This window comes from Agelaius phoeniceus, chromosome 18 (genome assembly GCF_051311805.1).
Source record: "Agelaius phoeniceus isolate bAgePho1 chromosome 18, bAgePho1.hap1, whole genome shotgun sequence".
Lineage (NCBI taxonomy): Eukaryota > Metazoa > Chordata > Aves > Passeriformes > Icteridae > Agelaius > Agelaius phoeniceus.
In genome coordinates, this window is record NC_135282.1 from 10,798,963 (window position 1) to 10,824,933 (window position 25,971).

At 41.1% G+C, this 25,971-nt stretch overlaps 1 protein-coding gene across 1 annotated transcript in view; it reads right to left on the minus strand.

The window, feature by feature from the left end:
• The window catches only part of SPPL3 (signal peptide peptidase like 3), a 55,983-nt gene that overhangs the window by 11,277 nt on the left and 18,735 nt on the right, over positions 1-25,971 (minus strand). The window contains exons 2-5 of the mRNA XM_054645541.2: positions 12,030-12,107; positions 6,393-6,481; positions 3,528-3,647; positions 337-415 (exon numbers count right to left, since the gene is read on the minus strand). Coding sequence (XP_054501516.1) covers positions 337-415; positions 3,528-3,647; positions 6,393-6,481; positions 12,030-12,107 — 366 coding nt within the window. The remainder of the gene's footprint in view (positions 1-336; positions 416-3,527; positions 3,648-6,392; positions 6,482-12,029; positions 12,108-25,971) is intronic.

Sequence of the window (25,971 nt, forward strand, 5' to 3'; positions counted from 1 at the left end):
AAAGAGCCAGCATTAAAATCCAGAGTCCAATGTTAACAAACATTAAAATCCAATGCCATGTCCCAAACTCTAAAATCTCAGCCAAAAGAAGCCAAACTTATTAAAAATCACTGTTGAGAAATCTAGTTCCCTGTAATGGGATTGCATTTCCCAGGCTGGCAAGTGTGAGTGACTTGCAGAAATTGTGCTTCCTACTTTCACAGTGGAAACATGATGTTGGCACCAAAAAACATGCACAAACATCAGCCCTGAGGTTAATGCTTATTAAAGAATTCTCATTAAAGGAAAGAAATACAACACACAAGAAGAGGAGCAAAGGATTGCTCAAGTCCTTACTTGTTTTGAGGTGAGCAAGGCCGTGTTAAGTACTGGCACATCGGGAGCAGAAGGAAAGCAAAAGCTATTGTTGCAAGGACTATGGAAAGAAGAAAAGGTAATATTAGGACATTCAGACCTAATTTCTACAGTACACAAACATGCTTCTCCAATTTGAAAAAGCTCTTGCAACAATGCCCTATTATCATATGCTCAGTGTTATTCCAGCATGAGCAGCTCAAAGCTCTGAGGTTTTCTGCACAACAGTGAGTCTTCAGACTGAAATAAAACAAAAGCTCTCAAAGGAATGCAATGCCCCATCCCCAAACCCTAAAAAAAAAGTCTTAAATTTATTCATGATCATGTCAGCAAGAAAAACAGTTTTCACATATTCTGAGTAAAAACAACAATCTACTACAAACTGGTTGTGAGATTTTCCTACAATTTTTCAGCATGACACAGACTAACTCAGCAGAATAGAGGGGTTTTTCCACTTTTTAACTCGGACAGTGATTCTTTCCCCCATCTCACTCAAAACTCTTTATTCATCACTAAAACACAGGACAACTTCAAATAACTTATAGCCAGCAGCTGGCAACCTCGCTTTTTTAAAATACAAAGTGCTTTAGGTTTTTGAAAACAGAATGATAAAAATACAGAAATATCCAAACAGACTATTTCCATAAACATTTTCTTTTTCAAGCAGCATACTTAACCCACCCACACATTTGTAAAAACATTTAGTAACTGCTGGTATTTATAATCATTTTTCCTTCCCTTTTTTTAAAGGACTGTTTAAAAGGACGGAGCATGAGGGCGTGGAGACACAGACATGTCAGCAGCACACATCCAAAACTGTGCAGCAAGAACAGACTGCCATGAAAATCACAGTCTTGGAGCTTTTTGCACGCTGCCATTCAGATCTTTGTGCTGTCCTCTACTTATTCCTTTAAAAATTTTTGTTGCTGGTTTTTAAAAGGGATTTTTGTTCTCTCCTCAGATGAAGATGATGGGAAAGAATCAAACATTGTCTTACAGTTTAAACCATTCTCTACACAGCTTAAGCCAACCAGAGAAAAATTCAGTTTGGTCAAACCACATTTTTCCATTCTGGTGGGAGGAGGATTTGAAACAAAACAAAACAAAAAAAAAGGAGAACTCAAATAATTTAAAAAGATAATTTTGAAAGTCAGTGCATACAAACAGCACCATGAAAACTCAAATTCTATCAGTATTTCAGAGGGGGGAAGAAAACCAGAAGTGGTAGGGAAAGAACGATCAGCGTGGCACCTCTGCACAGACTGACCTCAGAGCCCCTTTGGATGTTCTGGCAGAGAACAGTGCCCAGGAGCCCCGTGCCCCTGCTGCCCCGAGTCCTGCCTGCCCTCCCAGCCTGCCCTCCCTGCTCCCCCAGCACAGCTCAGCGCTCTCTGCCCTCGCAATCTCCCCTCTCCTCCCCTCTCCTCCAGCCCTGCCCAGCAGGGAGCCCTCCCCTCCTGCCCGAGTCCCCGAGCTGGGCTCCCGTGGGAGCTGAACTGACACGAGCAGGAGTCGCTGCCACAGGAGGAGCCGCTCCCAGCACTGCTCTGACTGCCCGGGCTTCCAGCCCCCTCCAGCCCCGAGCAACTCCTGCCCGCAGGCAATGCCAGCCTGGGCTCTGCCCTCTGCCAGCACTGGGTCCTGGCCTTGGCTGCACCTATGCTTGCTCCTGACTCTTCCCTGAAAGGCAAATCTCTGGGAGAGGAAGATTTGGGAGGGGTTTAAGAAAGCAGACAGAGCTGTAATGTAGCAGTTCCCCACATCAGCCCCTGCTCGCTACAGAGGATGTAAAATAGCACGACCTGAGCTTGGTCTGTCCCTCTCAAGGGACAGACAGAGGGACCAAGTTCACAGCCCCAGGTTCACAGCTCCAGCAGGGTCCCTCCCATCCTGCAGTTCAGCCTCTGAGGAAGCTTTGCATTTCAGAGGTTCTGGGCCCATGCAAGCCCAAGGAAGAGCATGAACACACCATAAAAGCAGGTTTGAGAATAAAGATACCCAAGAGCACTGACCCCCAGTCCCCTGAGACCTACAACAAGCCCCAAGGGACACAGGACCCTCCACTTACACACAGAAGTGTTACAAATAAAGTTACAATTCCCAAGGTCATTTAAAAAATAAATCGACCAATAACCCCACCAAATTAAAATTCCTCTTTTGTCATAAATCTTTCCTTGTAATATCTTATATATTTGTTTGTATATATTTCCCTCATATCTAGCATAGAGTAGAATCTATCTGAAGTATTTTTTTAATAGGAAAGAACATATGTGTCATACATCAAAGTTATAAAAGCAGAATTCAACAGACCTCTACAGGAGGCATAATTAGACAGGAGTCTCAAGACTAGAGATTTAAATTTCACTCATCAACATCAGCCCTGTTTAAGAGGCTGGCACAGCTCAGGAGTTAAAGCATAAGGGCAAAGCCTGCAGTGAAGCAGGAGAGGATGAGAGTATTTAGGAGTTTTAAAATCTTCACAGACTCAGAATGTGGACTGAGTATAATTTTTAGAAGCTGCTGTGTATCTGGAGCAGTAGGAAGAATCTTTCTACTCTCAACAGCAGCTGATCTCTTGAAGAATTGCAAAAATATCAATAGGCCAAAATTTTCCAAAAAGCAATACCCTGGCATTTAATTATAAGACAAAATGTAAATGCTAAACAGGACTAGAGGATCTGCAACTTATTTGCAGGTAAATTTCAATTTTGTTCTAAATTCAAGCAGTGCAAAAGACTAATATTTAAATGTTAATGAGACCAGAAAAAGAAAAATTGCATTAAAGCAAAACCAAATTAAAGTAGGAGAGAAGTCTCTGGACAGGATCCTCAAAGTTATTTCCCATGAAGTACTTGAATTATGAAGTACCATGTACAGTTCTGAGCAGCAATTTATAAACAAGTGAACTTCATGCAAAATAACACATCTGGGCATGTTTAGACCTCTGCCAATTTATAGTTCAGTAGGTTTAGCACATCTCTAAGTGGAAAATACTTCTCAAATAATACTTGTCTATTTATAGCTACACAGACATGAAAATACAACTGTGAAACCTGAGGATTCTTTTTTTAAATGTACTGTGACATGCATTATAATTCTTACCAACAATATTCAATTATATCAATACTTTCTGTTCTATTCCAAGTCTTATAAAGAGAAGAAAGCTTGGTCACCTGCTGTGCATATTGTAAAGACAACCTGGACTGAGTCGAAGAAGAAGAACATGACGAGCAGCGACACGGAGGCGCCGATGGGCAGGAACAGCGCCTGCGTGGAGTCGATGGTTTGAATACCTGCAGGAGAGGGGACACTGAGTCCTGTCTGTGCCACATGGGGACACAGCCAGGGCAGGGCCTGACAGCACTTTGCCTCCTGGTGCTCTGTGAGCCCAGCACAGCTGCCTGAGCAGGAGGCCCCAGCTGAGCACTGCAGAACCCAGGCACTGAGAGCTCAGTCTGATCTCATGCCATGGACAGAATGAATGACAAGCTGTGAAAATTAAAATTATTTAGGGATTAGAATCACTTTACACTGAGACACAGAAATGTGTTGAACATAGCATATGTGAGGTTTACTTAATCTCTGACCAGTGTTAGGCTGACCCAGCTCATGCAAAGGGTGCCACAGCTCAAATTCCACTTGGGTGAAGGCCACCGAGCTCTTAAATTCCATCACAGGCTTCTCTCATGAGATAATATCAAGCCTAACAATAAAGGGTAGTTTTTAAAAAATACCCAAGTCATTTACCTGCTTATGAAACCAGCAGGTCAGTGAAGTGCACTGTAATTGCCTTTTTGCTACAGACCAACACAAACTCAGGCTCACATTTCATAGCTGGCAGTAATTTTAAACAGGGCAGAGATACTAAATTATTTTCTTCTTCGTATTTCCCTCACCTCACCCATGCACTGTGACTACCAGGGATGTTAATCATGGGACAGGACAACTTTTACTGTATTTTTGAGTTTTCAGAATTACCAGCAAAATTGAGAAGTCCACCTAACCCCACAAATTCCAAGACTTAACCAGTCTCTGCAGCTATTTTTACATTTGATCCCTGGAGGGGAAACAAGCCAGAAGCAGCAACCCAATTAAAAATACAAGACACACTTCTTGTAGAGCACTAAAGTAACAATAGGGAGCATCCTAAGTAGTCACTTGGTAAGTGACCAACATAAAAATAATACAAGACTAAGACCTAGAAGAGATGTAAAACCAGCTTAACATCAACTGTGTTATCCTAAAATAATTAAACACTGCTGTATGAAGGGGGTTTTACCAATCCTAGGATTTGAAGGGTAAGCCTTTAGGGTTGAGACATGCACAGTCAAGTAAATACATACACAGATTGTGTGTCTGGGTTTCTGTGTAAGAATGTGCTTTATTTTAACTTTTCCTGTCAAGAGTGGTAAGTCATATAAATAACAGGTTACCTGCACAACTCAGTTACCAATGGATCTGAGTATGTGGGAAAACCTCAAACACACATGAAATACATTCACTACAACTTAGTATCTGTTATCAATATTCAACCATTTTCACAAAAGAAAAGCTGAACAAAAAGCATGGAAGTCATGACAGTTGCACATGGTCATGTCATTTATTAGTTCATGCCATGATCTATTACTCTTAAACATAAGTAGCACAATAAATTTTAAAAATAAAAAGCAGAAGAACTCAGTCACTTGGGATTTCCACATTGCTGAGGTGTGGCACATTAAGGTAAAGTGCAATGTAGACAGTCCAGTGATGACAGTGTGAAGACACAAAAATTCTAATCTGTGACTTAGATCTGATTCCTCCTGCCCTGAGAAAGCACATTTATTGACATCTCCTTCAACTTCCCAGGGGAAAAACCAAACCAAACAAAAACCCAGAAATGACACACTACACATCACCTTGGCATCTGGGAATTAGTGCCTGCAGCATTAAATGTCAGAGTTTTCATTTAATTTCTGATCATTTTGACAGCTAATCCCCTTAATGTGCTTATTCCCTAGCCCCAGACTGCCTTCTCTTCCTTCCCAGATGCCAAAAGCCTCAACTGCTCATTGCTGTATCACCAAGCACAGCAACCTCTCTGCTCTGTGCTGCCAACAGGAGCAGTGCTGTGACAACTACTTAAATTCCAAGAGCCTACATTAGAAAAGACAAAACCAGCAAGAGCCACAACCTCTGTTATTTATTTCATTCCTCATTTTAAAGCTATGTTTCTTGCTTTAAACAAAACAAGCTCAGCATTCAGGGTTTCATGCACAGGGCTTCTCACTCCTGCCTTCTATACTCTGGGAAATGATTTCACTCTAGAGTGAATATTGCCTTTTCTCACAATATGGTAATATAAATTGCCTTCAGTTAAACTCAAGTATGAATTTACAACACACTGTGCAGACTGTGTTCCACTCTCACTGATCAGCTCCATATTTTTACCTGCAGAACTGTGCATGTCAGATGGCCAAGCTGCCTGCAATCTATTTATAGACCACAGAAGGGACAGTCACCATGCAGGAGCTGACATTTCATCCCACTCTGGACAGACAGTGTGCAGACACATACTTTGTGTCCATTCTAAATGAGTTGCCCAGAGCCAGGTAAAGTCTCTGCTTCAGTTTCTCTACTGAGAAGGTGAATCCTCCTCAGGGATTTGTCAGTGCACCCTGCAGTCCCTCCCTGCTTACAGACTGACCAATGTGCCACAGCAATGAGCTCCAGCCAAAAAGGAATTACACTCCCTTCTCCTGACTGTGGGGTGGCTCTTTTCAAAGTAAAGCTGTTTCCATTTCCAGTCAAGCCTGACAAATTGTGCCACATGCAGTTTTTATGCATTATGGAAATGTCATGTTGATGTTTTAAATTCAGCTTTCACAGGTGAGACCCAGCTGTGGACAGCAGTGTCAGAGCACAGGAGGTGGGAGTGCCCAGACACAGCCTGGCACCTGTGAATCTGCAATGCAGCAGCTCAGACACACCCACAGGTGAAGCAGGAGGTGCAGCACTGAGGGGAAGCACAAAGGGGAAGGAACAAAGCTGACCCTTACTGTTATTGGTGCTGTTGCCATTAAATGACCCAGTGGTGCTGCTGTTGTCCTTCTCTTTGTCCTGATTCTCAAAGTCCATGTTCAGAGACCTGCAGGGAACAAAGCAGATGTGACAGATGAGTTCCAAACTCCTGCTCAGGCTCACCAGCTGCAGTCTCAGAGTGCCACAGCACTCTGCCCTGGAAAAGCCCTGTAATGCTGATTATTAGAAACACCTCCACACACAGTGGGAAATGAAAATAACTGAAGTGCTTAGCTCCAAATGAGGCCCCACATCCCAGACTCTGACAGTGAGAACACTCACCAGTGCCTACACGGGGAGTGCTGAAAATCTGTGCTGCTGTTTGCTGTTACCTGATTTCTGGGAAGTGCAGAACATGATGGAAGCACAATAAATATTTCAATTCTCTTGTGAATTTGAACTCTTTCCAAGTTCTCATTTTTGTTCCTTTTCTTTCAAAGGACTATCAGGTTTCATTTTTAAGACAATAATATTTCCTTCCTTGAAATGTTCTCATGAATGACCCAAACTAGCTTTTAAGTGTCTGCTTAATGTAAGGTCTTACTTCACTGAAAAAAATTTCAGCAAAGCCTAGAAAATAATCAGATATATATTTTACATGCACACAGAACAGATGACTAGAGGAAGCTCTGAATAAATAGTACAAATTAATACTCTTTTATTAATCCATAGGAGCTGACAACACTCCCCTGAGTAGCCAGCTCAGCTGCTATTGATTCATCTTCTCATGTTTATATCAATACTTTTAAAAAGTTCCAATTTAGCACAGTATTCTACCCCCTTTTGCCACAGTCCTTCACTTTGATACAACTTTCAAATTATATTCTAACACATTTGGCATAACCTTCAGAAAAGGGGGAATTTCACTTAAGGTCTGTTTTGACCAGCAATAATTTCTATTGTTAAATTTGATGTGCTTTTAAGCAAAAAATACCATTAATCAAGTTTACCATGACAGTTTCTCGTTGATGCATGTGTGGTATCCACAATTTAGCTGCATATTGATTTATTTATTCAAATGAGCTACAGAGAACCACCAGAAGCACTGTGCATCTCCCACTGTGCACCTCCTGTCTTAAGCTCACAGCAGCATCCAAGTATTACAGCAGAACTTCCAGGTCACCAGGAATTAAAGCTCTTTTCAAGTTTAGCTTAACTGAGCAACACAAAGTAAACAAATTCTATTCATTTATCAGACCAGTAACAAATACACCACAGTCTTCTAAACTGTTCTAGAGGTGTCACAGATATTTTATTGCAGTGCACTGATCATGTACTGCAATGCACAGGTGAGCAAGTCTGTGCTGCAGTCCCAGAAACTGGAATTAGACACAAGACACACGTGGTGTATTAAAGACAGAGGGGCTGAGCAGCTCCACTCCATAAAACAAAACCAAGAAAAGGGCTCTTCCAGCACAGAACTGGTTTGTTTCCTTTGCTTCTATCAAGCAAATGCTCCCCAATAGTGTTATGAGTTAAAGCAGCTTTTGGTCTTGGGCAAAACACGAGGAAGCTTCCACCTCAGACCCACAGTGCTTCTACATAAATCATGGATCATCACTTAAAGGGTTCTGGAAAATACAAAGAGGCAATAGAGAGCACTAAAATTCTAACAAATTAATCTGTTGTTCTTAGCTTGTTCTTTTAAAGATCTCTGCTCTGCCACTTGTTTGGAGTGCCTCCATCATTCACTTGCACTCCCTTTTTCCCCATTATGCATTGTAGCTTTATAGTTTTCCTCTCAAGCTATAAAAATCTGGGAGGAGGCTGACAGCCCTCCAGGACTTGGTCCAAGATTCAGACAAACAAGATAATTCTTTTCTCAGGGCAGTGTTTTCTTCCCCTCTGAATTAGCACAGTTTAGCAAGAACCTCACACCATCATTCTCCCAATGGCATCGGGCAACTCGTAACTTAAGGGATTTTCTATCAGCAGAGAAAACTGGAAATAAAACCTATCACATCCACTGCCCATAAACAACCTCAGCCTCTCTCTTTTCATTGCCATAGTGTCAGCAATTATTATTATTACCTATAAATATCCTTGCCTCCAAAGCAAGCATAAATTAGGAAATTACTTTCACTTAACAACACAGCTGCTCTTCCAAGCCAACCTCTGAATAATCTCCAACTGTTTTATGATTTGGCTCTTCCCTCTGCTACAAATTACCACTAACACGATAAAAAAACCTAAGAAGCAATCACTAAAACACCTTGCAAGAAAGTTAAAAATCATACTGTAAAACAAGATCAACTCAAAACTACTGGGCTGGAGAGAAATGGCAAGCTGGGAAACATTCACTGTTTTGTTCAAGTTTCTCCTGGGCTCCCAAGGGAATGTTGAGTCAGCATCTCCCCTGGGGCACTGAGCTGCTCCATTGTCTCTTCTGTGGGTCCTCAGAGCTCCAGCTGGTTGCATTTCCAGGGCAGGGTTTCAAAGCAAGTCACCCTCTCCAGGGAGCCCCTCGGGAGGGTCACACCGAGGCCACAGGAATGAGTAATGCTGGCACTGCCTGCAAAGTTCAGATTCAGCCATGGATCACCCCACTGCAGAAACGCCTCAGGGAAACCCTGCACCAGATGTTCTTACCAAGCAATGGAGAAAACAGGAATGCAAGGATCTATCTTGCCCTATAGGGCACCTGCAGATGTAACTTATTGAGAAGTCCCTTCTTGCTCTACCAGTGAGGGCAGCCACCCACCTGAGAGCTGTGGGAGCATGGGAATGCCACGCTGGAAAGCCAACCCTGAGCACACCACGTTCACAGGACACTGTGGGTTCACCATGTGAGCTCCTTTCTATTCACACCCACACTCTGGACACTCAAAGCCTAGAGACAGAAGGCCCCAGGGTCATCCCATACTTCTGGTTTGGCTCAAAAGCAGGCATTTGAACAGGCAGATTCTGGGTTAAATCTGGCTTTACATAAGCTGAGAGCCCATGTCTGGGGATGTGATAGGATAGAAAAAGATTTAGCTGTTACCTGCAAAGTAAACCCAACATTAAAGTCACAGAGAAGCATTTGGACAAGAAGGTGCCTGTCTTGCCCTCAGAGACAACCTGTTCCAGGCTGAGCTCACCTCTTTAAAAATCCACAGCTAACACATCTACTTGCATGCTCTGGTTTACAGCTTGTAATGCTTTAAAGGATTAGTCTTGCCCCTTTGGCAGGCAGCAATAAAAGTATGTCAAGTTCAAGGACTGAGAGCAGTCAGAATGTGCATGACAGAGATGTCCAGAAGGGATGGAAGCAAAAGCTCCTGACCGGCACAAATGCAGGCAGGAAATGCTCGTTCATGCACGGTCAGAGAAGGGGAACTCCTCTCTACTGCTGCACTTGGTTCTGGGCTCTACCCACAATTGATCAGACATTCTTCTGAGTATACTGGGGTTTGGGATTTTTTCATTTGTTTTGGACAAATGCTTCTATTAATAAGGACAGTGGACCAAGGCTTTCCTCTGTTCCCCTGACGCTGCCTGCCTTAGATTAGATCCACCACACACGTGGGTTTTATCCTAATGACTCACCCACCCAATTCCTTCTGATCCTATTACTGCACTTCTGTTTCAGCCACTTGCCAAGAACATTACAACAACTCTACCTGCTTCTTTTCAGTTGAAAATCAGAAAGCAAACCCACCTTCTGCAACACAAAGGTTAACTGAGGAGTGCTATTTTCTTTTTGTCTTACAACAGCTCTGCAGGAGATGAGCACTCAGATCCACATGAACACACCACTGCTGACAGATGAGAATGAGCACCCTAAGCTGTAACTTTTATCTTTCCAGCACATCAGTTTTCTAAGAAAATTCATCCACTTTGCCAGTAGTTTTCATTTTACTACTTTAAGGACTTCCAGATGAATATAATTTTGTAACTTACTACCACACTTCAATTTCTTAAATAATTTAATTGTATTTCAGACCCGTTTGTAAACACCACTGCACAATTTTCTGTAAAAAACTGCTTTGGACCTCAGTCTCTGATCAAAGAGAATCAGAGTTTGTCCAAGTCCCCAACATAACTGTGGGTTTCAGCTCAGACCCCTGCTAAAGGAACCACATATAGGAGATGAATTAGGAAAGTAATTTTAAAACTCTGGGACCCTATTTTGGTCTGTAACTCACATGGTGGGGTCTTCAGGATACACACAAAGGCAAAAGACTAAAACAAGACATTTCCTCAGTGGTTTGTATCCATCACCATCCCACTACTCCATCCCTGAGTCAGATTGCTCTGGAGTTCACAGTCCTTGCTACATGAGTAGTTTTAAATGTAAAGTATAGGACAAAATGCTAAGGGCATGTGTAGGTACCAATAGGAAGAGGATGGCAAACAGCAGGGGAAAATTCTGAAGGGCAAGGAGCTCCAAGAAAGAAGCCATTGAAGCTCACACACTCCTGCTGTTTTATATTGCACTATGTTTTCATAACTGAATTTTAATAAATGCTATTGCTTCTTGCAGCCAGATGCATAGTTCCTTTTACACAATAGCATAAATTCAAACAGTTAAAAATTTAATTAGTTCCTTGACTATATGCTAATCTGACTCAAAACTTGAAGAAAAAGCTAAACAAATCCAACCTTAGATTACTTTTTTATTCTGATCATCTCTAGATTTTGTTTTCCTAAAGCCTTCTATTTTAATTCACCAGCAGTGCTGTTACCTAACGCTTGCTAACAACAACAGACAGCTCTTGCAAAAAAATTGGCTCTTTCATTATATGACTTTATTAACTTACAGTAGTGATATGAAACCTCTTATCCTAAACCAGCTGCAGCTTACATCATATGGATGAGCACAGCTATCATCTATTTCAGGAATACTCACAGCAGTTCAGAGACTCCGTAGTGAGTACAAGGCCTTTTATCACAGAGCTGTGAAATGAAGCCATGTTCTTCAAGAAGCAGAAAGAAAACCATGCTGTATTTAAGTTTAAATAAAATACTTTCATATTGTAATTATATTACTTCAATATTTCAGTATGAGCCTCATTCCTTAGGTGCCATTACAGTAAAACAGATTGTGTAATACAGCAGGCAAGTCTAAAAGGATAATTGAGTTTTCTCTGAACAATACTCAAGTCTCCTAAAATGAGGCAGATTTGATTTTTGAAGACTCAGACTCATCGTGCAGCAGCTCTCAGATGCTCTGCTGGAATTGAACACTGGCAGTGTTTCCCATTTCTCCATGAAGCTGTCACTGACACTGGAGCAAACAGCAGTGGGACCCAGGGATTGCTGCTCCACAGGAGAGCATTCCCAATCTACCACCACTGGCTGATGGAGAAAACTCTGCTATCCACAACATTACCTTCTATCTGTCTCAACAATCCTTTTCTACTCTCTAAAATATGATTTTACAGAGCTGTCCTCAAGGACTGACTTTTAAGTCATCTTATATGTGCTTGTACCACGACATTTACATCTTTCAGAAACCCAGCTCGCTATTATTTCTTCCTTTTCCATTTCCTTCTCAGAAGCAAATAATTTTTATGTTGGCTATGTCTGACAAAGATACAATGAAACAAAAAGGCATAAACTGTATTCAGTCACTTGCAATATTTTTACTTGAAAAATAAAAACCGTGCAGAACCTTAAAAAGAAAATCTTACCTGAAACTGCCATAGACTATGAGGAGAATAGAAATCAGGAAGGTAGACACTTGACTGGAATCCACAAGGGAATATGCCCTGGAATGAGGAAAAAGAAGGCAGGTTTGTCATTGTGAGTGTCCATTTGCTAATTCTTTTTCTTATTTGAATACAAATACAGAACTGGATGACAAATCATGGCTGCTCCCTCTGACGTTCTTGTCTCATCTAGAACACAAAACCTGTAGCTTGTGAATTCACTCATTATATTCAGGGCTGCAGCATGAAAAACCTGCACAGCCAAAGAAGGACAACTCAAAAGCCTTGTGGTAATTTATTCTGAAGTCATCAGATTCAGGGGTTTTTCCTCAAACTCATTAAAATCACTTCAATTGCAGCTACTGCAAGACCTGCACATCAATAACAGGAACCTGCTTTCCATAACCCTTCTCACATCTTCAGAGTGGCAATATGGCAGCCAAGGCTCCCTTAGCTGGGGGGAAAACCCCAAACAAATAAAAGAACCCCCCAAAGCTCACAACAAGCAGCAACATGCATTTATTAAACTACACACAATCACCTCCCTATTCCATCTTGCAGATCACTCAATGCAGGATTAGTGATGGACATTTCAAACCCAGCTTTATCTGCCTGACTTCCTAATGTAACACACTGTGTTTAAAGCATGAAATATGAACATTAATGCAGCAGAGGCCCCTGTGCTGGCAGGGGCACAGCAGGCAAGGAGAGGCTCTGGGAGTCACTCTGCAACTCCCAACAGGTTTTCCATAACTTGTACTAAAGTAATGGAAAAGAACAAGAAAAATACTCTATGATAATTGCATTAGTCTTATCCTACAAAAGACATAACTGAATATTTCTGAAACCAACCAAAAAGCCTAATTTCAGCAAGGCTATGGATACGGAACAAAGATAATTGAATTACATGATTGTTCCAAATTAAGTACCACTGAGCAAATAAAAACTGAAGATACGAGACAGTTAAAGAAACACTCATCCCATTCCCAATTCAAAAGCAATTTAGAGATAATTACCAAACCACTAGACACACAATTTAAAACACTTTTGTTTAATATATAAACACAAATGTGAATCTTCTACTACAGAAACTCAATACTAAACATCACTGAAATACAGACTGCCTCTTCTAGATGGAATTATATACTTGTGCAATAAGCTTTTAAGAAATTAGAAACTGCTTTGGTTAATTACCATGAACAACTTCCACATATCTCCACATTAAAAGTGAAAAACAGGTATCTTCTTTGCTCATAATGCTGGCCCACACATAAAGACAATCTTAAGCTTTAAGTATTGCATTTTCTTTGTATGTATGACCTTTAGTGCCAGGCTGTGGAATAGAGCCCTGAAAAGCATCCATGAAGATCAATATAGTGAATTGCAAATGCATGCAATGTAATAACTCAGCACTTACAACCAGTGCACATACAAATGTCCAGGTTATACACAATACAGTTCACAGCACATTCATGCCATGGTTACAGCTGAACTCACACCAAAGGAGACAGCCTGAGGACAATCACACTGGGTTTGTGTCCTGTTTCCAGCTCTGGTTTCAGAGGGAAGCATCCCCTCAGCCAGCCTTGCACAAAGGGAAAGGAAAGCTTTGCATTGTTTGGATTTGAGAATAAATAGTGGAACTCGTCTATTAAAATATTCAGAAACTCCACATTTATGAGAAAAACAAAATTAATGGAATTTCAGAATGGATTAAACAAGGCCAGGGTTATGCACTGAATTTTATTAACTTATGTTCATAAAATTTTATCTTCACAAATCAGCAAATATTTTTGAGATGAACAATGTTTTCTACATAATTCTTCATTCAGTGACAACACTGGAAGCTATGATAATTAAAATGCTGTTTTGTCATAATTTTAAATGTCAGTCAATACAACAGTGTAAATGCTAAAAAGATTCATAAAAGGATAAAATAGAGATGATAGATGGAGCATGGATCAGCCCTGTGCATAATCCATCAGTTTTGTATTAAAACTGAGAGCCCTCTGGTTGGATGAAGGAACTGCAGAAATGCAAACCCGTGTAAAACAATGATCTAACACATCCCAGCCCTGCTGACAGCCTGCACTGGTGCTCAGGCCTGCAACCTGCTGATTGTGGGCAAGGCAGAAATGAGAATTAAATCCTTCCATGCTACACAAGTGAAGTGCAACAGAGTAATTGGGAACTCATCACAGACAGAGATGTTCCCTGAGCACCCCCCAGAGAGATCTTGTAACAGGACAACCTAAAAGCTCAGTGTTGCTACCAGGACTGGGGAAATCCATATTCTGATATTGCAGCAAACAGGCCAGGGAGATGCAGTCACACCTCCCTTCCTCCTCAGGCAGCTGGAGACAAATAAGGCACAGCACACAGAGTGTGGCAGGCTGAACCAAGGGAGCAGCTCGGGCACGGCCACATTCCATCCAAAGTTTCCAACACAAGGAACCCACAAGCAAACTTGAAGGATAATTTTACAATGCCAAAGTGAATCTCACTCTAATAAAACCTCACATCTTTTAAACATTACATTTCCCTACATTATTTAAGGTATTGTACAAGACTGGAAACCAGAGCTGCTTCCTAAAATCCTAACCACTGACTGGATGGACAATTCTTTAAGAGACTAAAAATCCTTGATCCCAAATAAATACTTCCTAACACATTACTCTAGGTTAGAGGTAACAAGCAAATGACTATCACAAGAAAGAATCAAAAGGTAAGATTACTTCCAAATTTTAATATTATTCAAAATGCCAGTATCTTGCAAACCAATTTGTAATTTTAACTGAAATTTAAATAACCTTCTGCAAGCCAGGTTCCACATGCACATAACAGGATTCTCCTACAGGCATATTTCAAGTATGCAAGCTCATATGTTCTCAGAGCCAAACAGCCTCAGTGCCATGTTCCTCTCAAATGGCATCAGCCAAAGCCAGAACCCACACCAATGACAGTTTCCAGAAGCTGCAGTCACATTTAAGCAGCTTTCCACTGCACATATAAAAATGAAACCAGCTTCCTTCTAGCAAGGTATTTCTGTAAAACTCTTCAATCTTGGAACAAGTAATGGGAACTTATGCACAGAAAATGCCTGTACCAAGCTTGTGCACAGTTATCCTTTAACTTAAATACTGATTTTAGATGCAATTCTCAGTGCTTACAACACGACAATCTACAAAGAAGATATTATTCTTCATCCTCAATCTGAAAATGAATACTGGATAAGGCCATGCTAAAGGCTCTTTTGAAGACTGACTGCAGTGCAGTTCACCTGTGTGTCATGTTACAAGAACAACTCCCAGCTCATTTCCAAACTCCAGCACATGTGCAGAACACTGCTCAAAGTACAAAGACAACATGGGTTTTCCCAAGGAAATACATTTTTCAGGATTCTTGCACTACCACACCTGAAATTCAACATCCATGTAAGGAAGCTGGTTTAAGAATCACTATTAATAAATCTATCAGATTCTTCCTTAGTTAAGTAACAAGTAATTAATTATCACACCCTAGTACTTAATAAAGCCAAGCACTCTGGTGCCTTCAGACCATTTTCTCAGCCAGCTGCTGAGAGGTGACTTCTATAACCTGAGCTCTCACTCTGAACCTGCATCTTTACATGGCTGAGATCAATTTTCATAAATTCTCTGCCATTAGGCATCTATTTCTGGCAGCTTCATGGGCAAGGCTCAGAACACAGAGCCTGCTAAGGCATGCCAAGGCAGAGACACAGCAAGCACTGTTCCATGCCATATTCTGTGTGTCTGCTCCAGAGCCTGACAGTGAGAGCATTGTGCACACAACAATCCCAGCAGGGCTGGCCAGCCTGGCACAGAGTGCTCCATAGACCTTTACCTACAGAACAGCTCCAGGGGTGCCCACTGGGACACACCAGCACTCCCCAGCAGAAACCATGCAAAATATCTGAGAGCTGGTGTGCCAAGCAGCACTCTCCTCTCTTCTGGGAAACAATGAATAACTTCTGTATTCCCAAGGGAACACAGACCCACTTCATTCCCAGCCAGGGAAGATGGTATCCAGCTCATCAAAGCTGCCACAACAACAGTAATGGCACCACACTGGAGACACTTGGAAGCTCTTGTCTCTGAATCAGCAGCTGCAGGTCAAGCTCTTTACCCCTGTCCCTCCAGGTCCAAGCTCACCTGTCTTTGTGGACATTCACCCTACAAGGTCTCTGCCATCTGCCTACTCTTTTCCTATTATGGACCTTCTGGGTTTTTTTCTTTGTATTTCCACTGGAGAAAATCACCCAGGCAATACAAGCACTGCTTTTCATGTTTCAGCTCTTCCTTATCACAAAAGACAAGCAGTTTCTGGATAACAAACTCCTTCCTTCCAAACCTCCAGCAGGAAACCTCAGGCCAAGTCTGGGGATTCTTTCTGCCCTTTGTGCTGAGCAGTAAGAACCTGCAATCTGAATTTGTTCAATGAAGACCCAAACTAGGAAGCAAAGGGATCTCCAGATGACAGGGCAGAGCACTCCCCTCCTGTCATGGGCAATCTGAAATGACCACAAGCCAACACAGCCATCACAAAAACAACTTCTCACCTTTTCCAATCACCCCTTCTTCTTCATCTCATCTCTGCATAACCATCTGTAAAACCACACACAAAACCAGACTGAGGAGCCTGCCTCTGAATAATAATGAAGAACAAATGGGAAAGTTTCTCAAGTGATTCAGACTCTTGATCTAGCACATCTCTGGCCATAAAATCAAAGAGAAAAGACTTTTCAGTGGCAGCATTAGCTTCAGTACCCCAGAATTATTGCTCAAAATATTAGGCAAGTTTTATGTATTTGGAATAAAAACTCCTGTTTGCACAAGATGCCTACTAAATGTATGATCATAAAAATTCAGCCCATAGATGAGTAAATATCACTCCTGACTCCCAGGTACAAGAGAAATGAAGAATTCTGCCAAAGGGGCAATGAGGGGCCTGTGCCCTGAGGTTTCCATAGCAATGGACACTCAAGGCCTTGGACATGAATAATTCTCATACAAAAGCTGCTGTAACAGCAGCAAGACAAACCTTCCCTGCACACTTACTGTACCTATACAAGAATGCAAATAATAGAGCAACAAATAAATCACAATGACTTGGAAAGTGCAGCAGATGAACTAAGTTCACTAAAGCTCACATGAAGAGAGATTGCATTTCATCATGTATTTTTTTAAATCAGTGATCAAAACATCCAAGAGTTCACAAGATTGAGGAAAACAAGACTATAAAAGGATGGTGAGCGTGCTAGATAGGCTCGAGTACAGATGGATTAAAATAGAAAAGTTGTTGCTGTGTTTAATGGGACCAAATCTACAACTTGCAGACATCACAGAGCCACAAATCCACACTGGGAATGTAAGGAGATAATTTAATTCACTGATCTTACTCTGGGGAGAGACAATCAGTCATGATAGGTGCTTACCTCATCTGTTGTTAAAAAACTAATTGGTGAAAAATTAAGGGACTTTCTTGACATGTGATGTAATTCTTTCTGGCTACAATTTCTGTCCACAATTTTTCTCCTTTAAAAAGTCCTTTTCAAAACTCATGGAGAGCTTTTCATACTATCCACATCTGGGGTAAAGTGGATCCAAACATGAATGGATATTTCCACTCACACATTTCAGTTTCTGAAGGATGTGGCTGCTTGAGAAGTGACCACACAAAACTTCAAATATTCTTCAGCCCACATGAAATCCATGACTATTTACCCAATCAATGTGGTACTTTTCACTTGCATTTCAAATACCACCCTTATAATCAAATGTCCCCTGTCTCTCACAAGGTGACACTAATCCACACCCAGCACAACATGCACCCCAACCCTCTTCAAAAGAAACTTCCCCAGAGGCAGGTCCCAGCACTGGAACAGTGATGACAGGGCACCTCCCTCTGCCTCTCCCTCCCTGCTCTGTACTCAGCATTCATTCCAGAACTTGCTGAGGGCACACATTCAGCATGAGGGTCCTTTCTCACCTGATGGGCAACTCCTTCAAAGGGAAATTTTAAAAGTCCCCAATATAATTAAAAACAAAACACAAAAAAAAAGTGCCCAAAAAACCATTAAACCAAATCAGAACAATCAACTTCTGCTGGAAATCTGGTGTTCAATGTCAAAATCAAGGATGGAGTAAATTTCCACTCCCTTCCTCCCAAGGGTTTCATGTATTTCAAAGCATTTTTAGTGTGTTTATTCCATCAGTGATTGTCTTAGCAACAGAAAAACAGAAAGTCAAGAAATAGCAGTTGGTAAACTTGAAGCAAGCTGAAGAGTATTCCTGCACTTCCTCTGCCCCACAGCAGGTTTTTATAGCCATTACCTCCACATGGAAAACAACATTCACCCTCCACTCCTGCACTGCCCCAAGGACTGGGGCTTTTTTGGATCATGCAAGAATGTGCCACTCATGAGGAAAATATTTTCCTGAATCTACCTGCTTTGTAAGCTTTTAAAACATTCTACTATTTTATTCCTTAAAAAGAGTGTGTGGTAACTCAGTGATTAAGGCACTTCATTGCTAAGAGCAATTTATTTCTGATGCTCATGTACCTGGCACTTGTGAGCTGCCACTGTAGAATTATTTATTAAGAGCACAAATCAAACTCAAGGACTCCAGAGCACAGTCCTAGGGCACATGAAAGAAGAGCACTGCCATGGACATGAAGATCAATTACAGCTAATTGCACAAATACTCATTTTGGCTGGGGGTGGACTCACTCCATAGGTAAAACTAATACTGCTTTTTTCCTTTACTGGATTCCAGGTCAAGGGTATGACTAAAAAGCCTCTTTCAGCTGCCTTACATGTGTAAGATATATCCATATTTAAGAGCCTCCATTAGGCTTGCTGCCAAACCAAAGTTAAATCTGAGTGTAAGAGTTAAAGGTATAATTTTAAGTGTGAAGTCATGGCACCCACAGCTGTAAACATATCTCAGGACTCTTCTATTCTTTAGTGTGATTCATAGGAAAGAGAGCAAATTGCTATGGCTTTGCTTCTGTTAAAGGAATAGCTTGTTTTCTACAGTGAGTTTACAATTTCATCTCATTGTCACATGCAGATCTCATTGTCATGCTAAGTATGAGTAATTCATGGAAACATGGGTTATGTCAGAAAATAAAACAAGTCTAAAGTGAAACAAAACAAAACAAAGAGGAAAGAGTAATATGGGATGTCTCACTAAAAGCAGACTTTCCTACACAGCCTGTTAGGGCTTGGGCAGGCATTTCAAACTGTAACCAGAGAACAATTCTGCTGTTTACCAGGCAGAGCTCCCAGAACAACATTTTCACACTATTAAATACCATACATATATTTTTTCCTACCCATACAATTTTAAATCCCAAGCACCTCCTCTATTCTTTCCAGAAAGCTGATTTCCTAAACTATCTCTGCAAAACCAAATTCTAAGCTCCCAACTAAATTGCTAAGAGCAAACACTCCTCTGAGCTCACTTTGAGAGGAAATTGAAGTATCCAGAAAGGCATCAGGAGGCACAGTCTTGAAAAAAACCCAAATTCTGTTAAAAACATTCTCCGAGCTACTCCTTTGGCTCACCCGACTGTTTGCCACAGAACAAAGAATAACATGTTTCACAGCTTTTTGGAATTACAGCCACTGGAAGATTTCCAGATTTCACATTCTGCTTGGTGCACTCATTTCCTTGCAGGAATGGGAGCACAACCTCCAGTCCCTGCATGGAAGCACAACAATGCTCCAGTCATGCAAAGCAGCATTATTCCCAAGCAACACAGGATAGTGCAGACATAGCTCAAAAATATTTTCAGCTCCTGATGCCCCCAGAGCTCCAGTGGAACCAGAGTCAACAGGATATTTGGGAGCAAAATTTGCAATCAGCAGTTAATGGAGAAAAATTAACCAGTATAGCTTCAAATAAGTTGTACTGGACACACATAGCTGAGTATGAAGCAGCCTGAACTAAAATATAGATCCAAAAATCATAGGATTGTCTTTGACATTGCTATCACAGAAAACACTGCCTTTTTTTATTCCACACTGGATACCTAATGTTTGTCTCTTACCTAAATACACACACAAAATACTTTTTGGCATTCTTTATGTTATTGAGGAGGGTTGGTTGGGTGGTTGATTTAGACTGGGTCGAGAGTTTTGCTCTAAACTTGACAAATGAAAAAAGATCTGGAAACCTTCCCTCCTTTTTTTCTCAAAGAAAGAAAAAATAAGCAGCCATGAAAAGCAGAGCACGCTTTTGCTGCCAAATATATGTGACCACCAGCCAAGGAATCCTCTCCAGGAGCAAGATTTTGAAGTTGTATCACCAGGATTTTGAAAATGTGAAAAGTACATCTATACAATGATGCCTGCAATAGGGGAGCTCCACTGAAGGAGAAGTATAATTTCAATTAGTTAAACTGAAGAAGAATATGTGAAAAAACACATTTGATATCATGACACAGAGATTGTTAGTAGCAAATGTTTTACCTGATTTTATATCTTAACTGTGTCATGTCTGTTTTAACTGAGCTGTACCAGATCAGGCAACTTCTACAGCACTGGCATCCTAGTGCAGACCAGCCCCAGCAAACTGCTGGGCCAAGGCACAGCCCTGCTTCTGTTTCCTAAAACTATTCTTACTTTTATCCCTTCTTGACAATTAATCTGAAGGACTCCAGCTTATGATAGGATTTGCCTCTGTTGGTTTGAAAATGGAAAGCTTGAGGCAAGGAAAGCCCAACAGGCTCCACTGCAAACTGTATCAACTTCAGTTTCCTCACCTCTGACTTCAGGGGCATTAAGAGTTTTGCAAACAAAACCTGCTTTTTCAAATACCTGCCACTACAATTAGCTTGGATTTTGATACTAAAACTTATTCACAGACAGGAGAAGAAGAAAAAACCATCACAGCCCCGTTTTTGTGAAGGAAGCTTTGATCCAGGCCAGCAGCTGCACACCCAGCAGGTGGGACACAAAGAGAAAAGGAGTCAAGATGTGGCCATGAACAAGGTGGGACTAAAATCTTTTGGGAACAGCTTACAGATAGATCTCATTAAGCACAGTGTAATTCACACACCTGTAATCCAAGCTTTGCTGGAGCTAACATAAATTAAACAAATCTAACCTTCCTATCTCCCTGTACCCAACCTCCCATGCAGAAGTAAGCATTGCTTTAATTAGGTTAATTTTCAAAACAGACCATAAGTACTGTAGTTGCTGCAATATATGATAACATTTTATAATATTGTGTGCTATTTCAGTCCTTTCAGATTGGGTTTTCACTAGTGAACTGCAGACAGCTTTGCTCCAGCAGCACAGCTCCACCACAGTGCAACACCTCGAGGCACTAACAATAAACCCCAGCATCAACAACAAACAGGGTATTATTTATTCAGTGAGGTGCAAGAAGCAGCCATTCTGCATTTGCAAGGGCCAAACTATCAGCTTGTTTAAAAGATGTTTGAGGATGAGAAAAAATAAAAAACCAATCTGTTGAACTAATTAAAGAAACTGTATTGTCCTTAACTGCCTTCATAGTTTACTGCCTTACAAAAGACTTGAGTTTACTGCAGAGGGTAGATTCCAATTGTGCTGTAGTATCATAAAAAGTGCCAAACAGAAGTATGAATACAATGTTTTTGTGGGAAATTAAAACAAGCAAATGTCAGAACAAGAGGTAAACATATAACTATGGCAATGCACATAAATATATATATGAGACATCTGACATAGCCAGAGAGCTGCAGCTTAGCCACAAGAAAGAACTGACCACACAGGGAGACCTTCCTCAAACACAGAAAACTCTTTCCACCTTCCACAAATAATCAAGAGGAGGACTGGAAGGAGGGAGAAGAGAGGAGGTCAAATCAAGATCTGCTGCACACAATCCTCTCTTGCCAGAGCCACAAGTATATTTCTTTATGTAAATGTTCAGATTCCAACAGACCAGTGAACTCTGCAAAGGTCAGTCCAATATTTAGCCTACTCCAAAGACTTGCTGAAACAGCTCTTTTATCTAAATTACCACTTTCAACTGTATGAATTTTCAAAAAACAGCCCTTTTTACATCAGGAAAAAAGGCAAATCAAGGGTGTGGTTACCATAATTAAAGCCTACAAAGTACCACTGTGCAAGCTGTCTACAGCTTTATGCTACACAGCCTAATCTTGATCCAAATAACATCGTGCTTCACAAAGGGCCATGTGGAAATGTCAGTGGTTATCCTTGGCACAGGAAAGTTTTCTGCAATTTTGATGGCTAAGACCTCTTTGGATGATAAAGGTATTAATTTATATCCCAGTCATATATGCAACCTGGAGTTTTCAATCACTTGGTGGTAAAGCTCTGCATTACACAGAAGGTTGCTCAGGGCTGGGTTTCATTTTCTGGCACTTATTCTAATCACAGGAAAAAAATAAAAACTTCCCTAGAATCTTCACCCTAGGCTCCCATCTATGTTTTGATCTCTCTAATTTCCACACTTAACAGAAAAGTGCATTAGAATGACTATAATCATACAGAACAGGAGGATGCTCCCTACCTCCAGTTTATAGCAGAAAATATTTCCCTTGCAGAGGGAGTCCCAGGCTCTCCCACAGAGGAATCCCCAGGCCCTGCAGTGGCCCAGGAGCTGCTGCCCCCAGCCCCAGTTCCCCCAAGGGCTCTCAGGGTGCTGCTCCTGCAGAAGCCCTGCTGGCACCACAGTGCCAATGCTGACAAGTGATGTCTGCCATGACTCAGTGCTGGTAACACAGCTGCCACACCACACTTCTACATCCAGCCAACACATCTCAGAGCACCCTGTGCTGGAAGCTGAGAAAACATGGGAGTTTCTGTAATTTGGAGTTAAATATTTGTCCCAGTCCTCGCTGCTGCTCCATCTGGAGCTGGAAGACAGTGGTGAGCAAATATCTCCTATGTTGCCTCACAATTAAAGATTCATATTTACTGTGCAGGTTATTGCCAAACAATTCATGTACCACCTCTGACAGTGTGCTCTGTAACACTGTCTACAAGCACAATAAATTATGTTTTCACTTAAGGAAAAATAAACAAACAGAACCAAATCCAACCTCTCTGAAATAGTCAGAGAACACCAAAACAAGCTCATAAAATTCAACAGCCTTACTTTTGAGTATTTTCAAACCATGGCACTTGGACTTTAACTTTTTCTAAATTTAGAAAAGAGGGATAGGAAGACTTCAGCTCTACACTTGCTCATGTCAGGAACTCCAAGAAGCTCCTTGGGCCTGTAATAGACCCAAAGCTCTGTAAGAGTATCAGGTGACTTTGGCAGACACAGGCACAGAAGTCAAACTAAGTTGAACTGGTCTATTTTCCAAACACACAAACATGATCAAAAGGCACAAGAAGTAGAAAGCAGAAAGTGTTATCATTATTCCTGATAATACAAGAAAAAAGTGCTGGCAGGGCAAAAATGACCTTAAGTGAGTGAAGGAACTCCCAGCAGTGAATCCAGAAGATGTAAGGGATGTTTCCTTTCTTCCTTGAAGCAGAAGCACTGACTGAAACACGCCTACTGCTTGGGTATGTAAGTGAAAAGCCAAGGGGTTAAAAAGAAAAACCAACAAAACAACAAAAGCAAAAAACCCAAACTTCCATGGAGCTAGAATGAAAAGCTTGAAGTACAATCTCACACCTGTAATATTGTAATGATAATATTTCATAGTTCCAGTACTTCGTTTTTTAAGAATAATGCACTGCTATTGACAAAACCAGAAATAAAATTCTAAAATAAAAAAGCAACATAATTTGCTTTTTGAATAGCAAGTGCAAGGTAACTTCTTTGCAAATACTAAACTCCTTTAAACAGGAAATAAATTAGGGCCTACACTATCAATATGTCAAAGAGCAGCTTTTCACTGCTGAATGGATCCCACCCAGAGAGAATGCACAAAGGCCTATTTGAACACACCACAATTCCCATGCTTAGTTCAGTTACAACTGAGGCAGTACAAAGGGGGAAATTAAGTTTAAAACTGGGAATTTCCTCCTGTTCTGATGCAACTCACACCTTCAAGCACAGGACACACTCCACTAAGTCTCTTAATCAATGGGAAGAAATTACTATTTTATTTAGCACAGAAGGACAACCCAAACAAGCAAATGTGTGTTTATTCAAGGAAGAAAATTTCTGAGCATAAAGCACCATGATGAGACTACACACAAACACAGCCAAGCAGAGCAGGTACCTGTGCCAAGGACGGGGTGACTCAGGCTATTATGAAGCAGCAAACAGAACTTGAGCTTCAATTGTTAGCATGGCACTAAACACACATCAACAGATCAAATGCAATTACCTTGATAAAACTGCACATGATTCACTACAAAAGTCAGTTACAGTTTTACAATATCAGCATTATGATTTCCCCATACTAGTGAACCTATTAATGCCAGTACTTTGGACAGACACTTTTTTTTCCCTGAGGTGTTCTCTCAATTTTCATTTTTTTGAGTCATGTGGTGTAGGAGCACACACAGCCCGTCCAGCACAGAAGGGAGAGAGGACTGCTGAGGGGGAAGGCAGGCTTGGATATAAATTTAGTTTCAATGTGAGCAGAATTATTGGCCTGTCACTGGGATGAGTGCAGAGAAGAGTTTCTAAGATGACTAGAAGAGATAGGAACTGAGTTTATTTAGTCTAGAAAAATACACAGTAAGGGGAGAAACCCACAGGCAAAAGGAAACACTAAGTGGAAGAACTATGAGATTAAAACGACCTAAAATTGTGTTACACCAGGGAACCTACACTCTTTCCCAACACCAAACTGTAAACTGATCCAACTGCCTCTCAAATCCAATTTCTTTTTCCAATTAACATCTCCATAGTCACAGGAACACTAGTGACAACACAAGAAGTGGCAGTTCTTCCAAGTTTCACCCACTGTGCTTTTTGGGGGGAGGGGACACCAAAACCCAAAGGACACAAAAACCAAGTGGACCAGTTCCAAATGTATTACCCAGTATGTTCCTTTCAGTCTTGAGAAACAAGAAAAAGAAGGAGAACATGTCCTACTGCTCTTTTGTACTCACTTATTCTAAACAGTAGAGGTTTAATTAAATGATAGTGTTCAGAGATTATTAGAGGCATCTCACATGCTGAGCTGGGCTTCCAAATGCTGAAATGCTTATTAACAGCAAATTTTCTCAACAGCAGCTGTCATGTCTTCAATATTGCACCACAAAAACCTTTTGGACAAACTGAAGTACAGGAGTCTTCATGTCCAGGAGCAAATGAAATCTCTGTTTGACCAGCATCAAATTACAGCCACTTGAAAACTGAACTAGTTTCATCAGAGAGATATTGTCATTTCATCATCATCCTCCTCCTACAAACACAGAACTGAAATGCACACCCCAGATGAGCATCACACAACACACAGGGTGAGTCTGTAATATTCTGCAAACCCACAGATTGCCAGGCTTGAAAACTATTAGAAATCCCAAACAAAGCCAAAATACTAATTTTACTGGACAAAATGGTTGCCTTTTAAAAAGCAAATTTCTAGGTAAAGGCATTGATATAACATTACATAGGAAAGTAAGTTCTCTCCTGTTTCAGGTCATCCACTAATTTGCACCAGTCATTCTAAATACACATTTCATTAATTCAAGCTGTACTCTTTAATGTGTGTTTTAGGCTAGAGAAACTGCAGCACAGCAGAGCAGAGATCCACTTCTAAAAAGAAGTTTTTCCCTCAATATTCATTAAATGTCACAGCAGAGTCAGATTACATCTCCACCAGCATAAACTGAACCCAGACAAACAGTCCAGCCCTGACAGGAGCAGCCACATCAGATTTTTCAGGAGCTGGTAAAAACCATGACACTTCCAACCACATGGATAGAAAGGAAATCACATAAATGCAAGGCAGGTTAACTTCTATTCTTTCC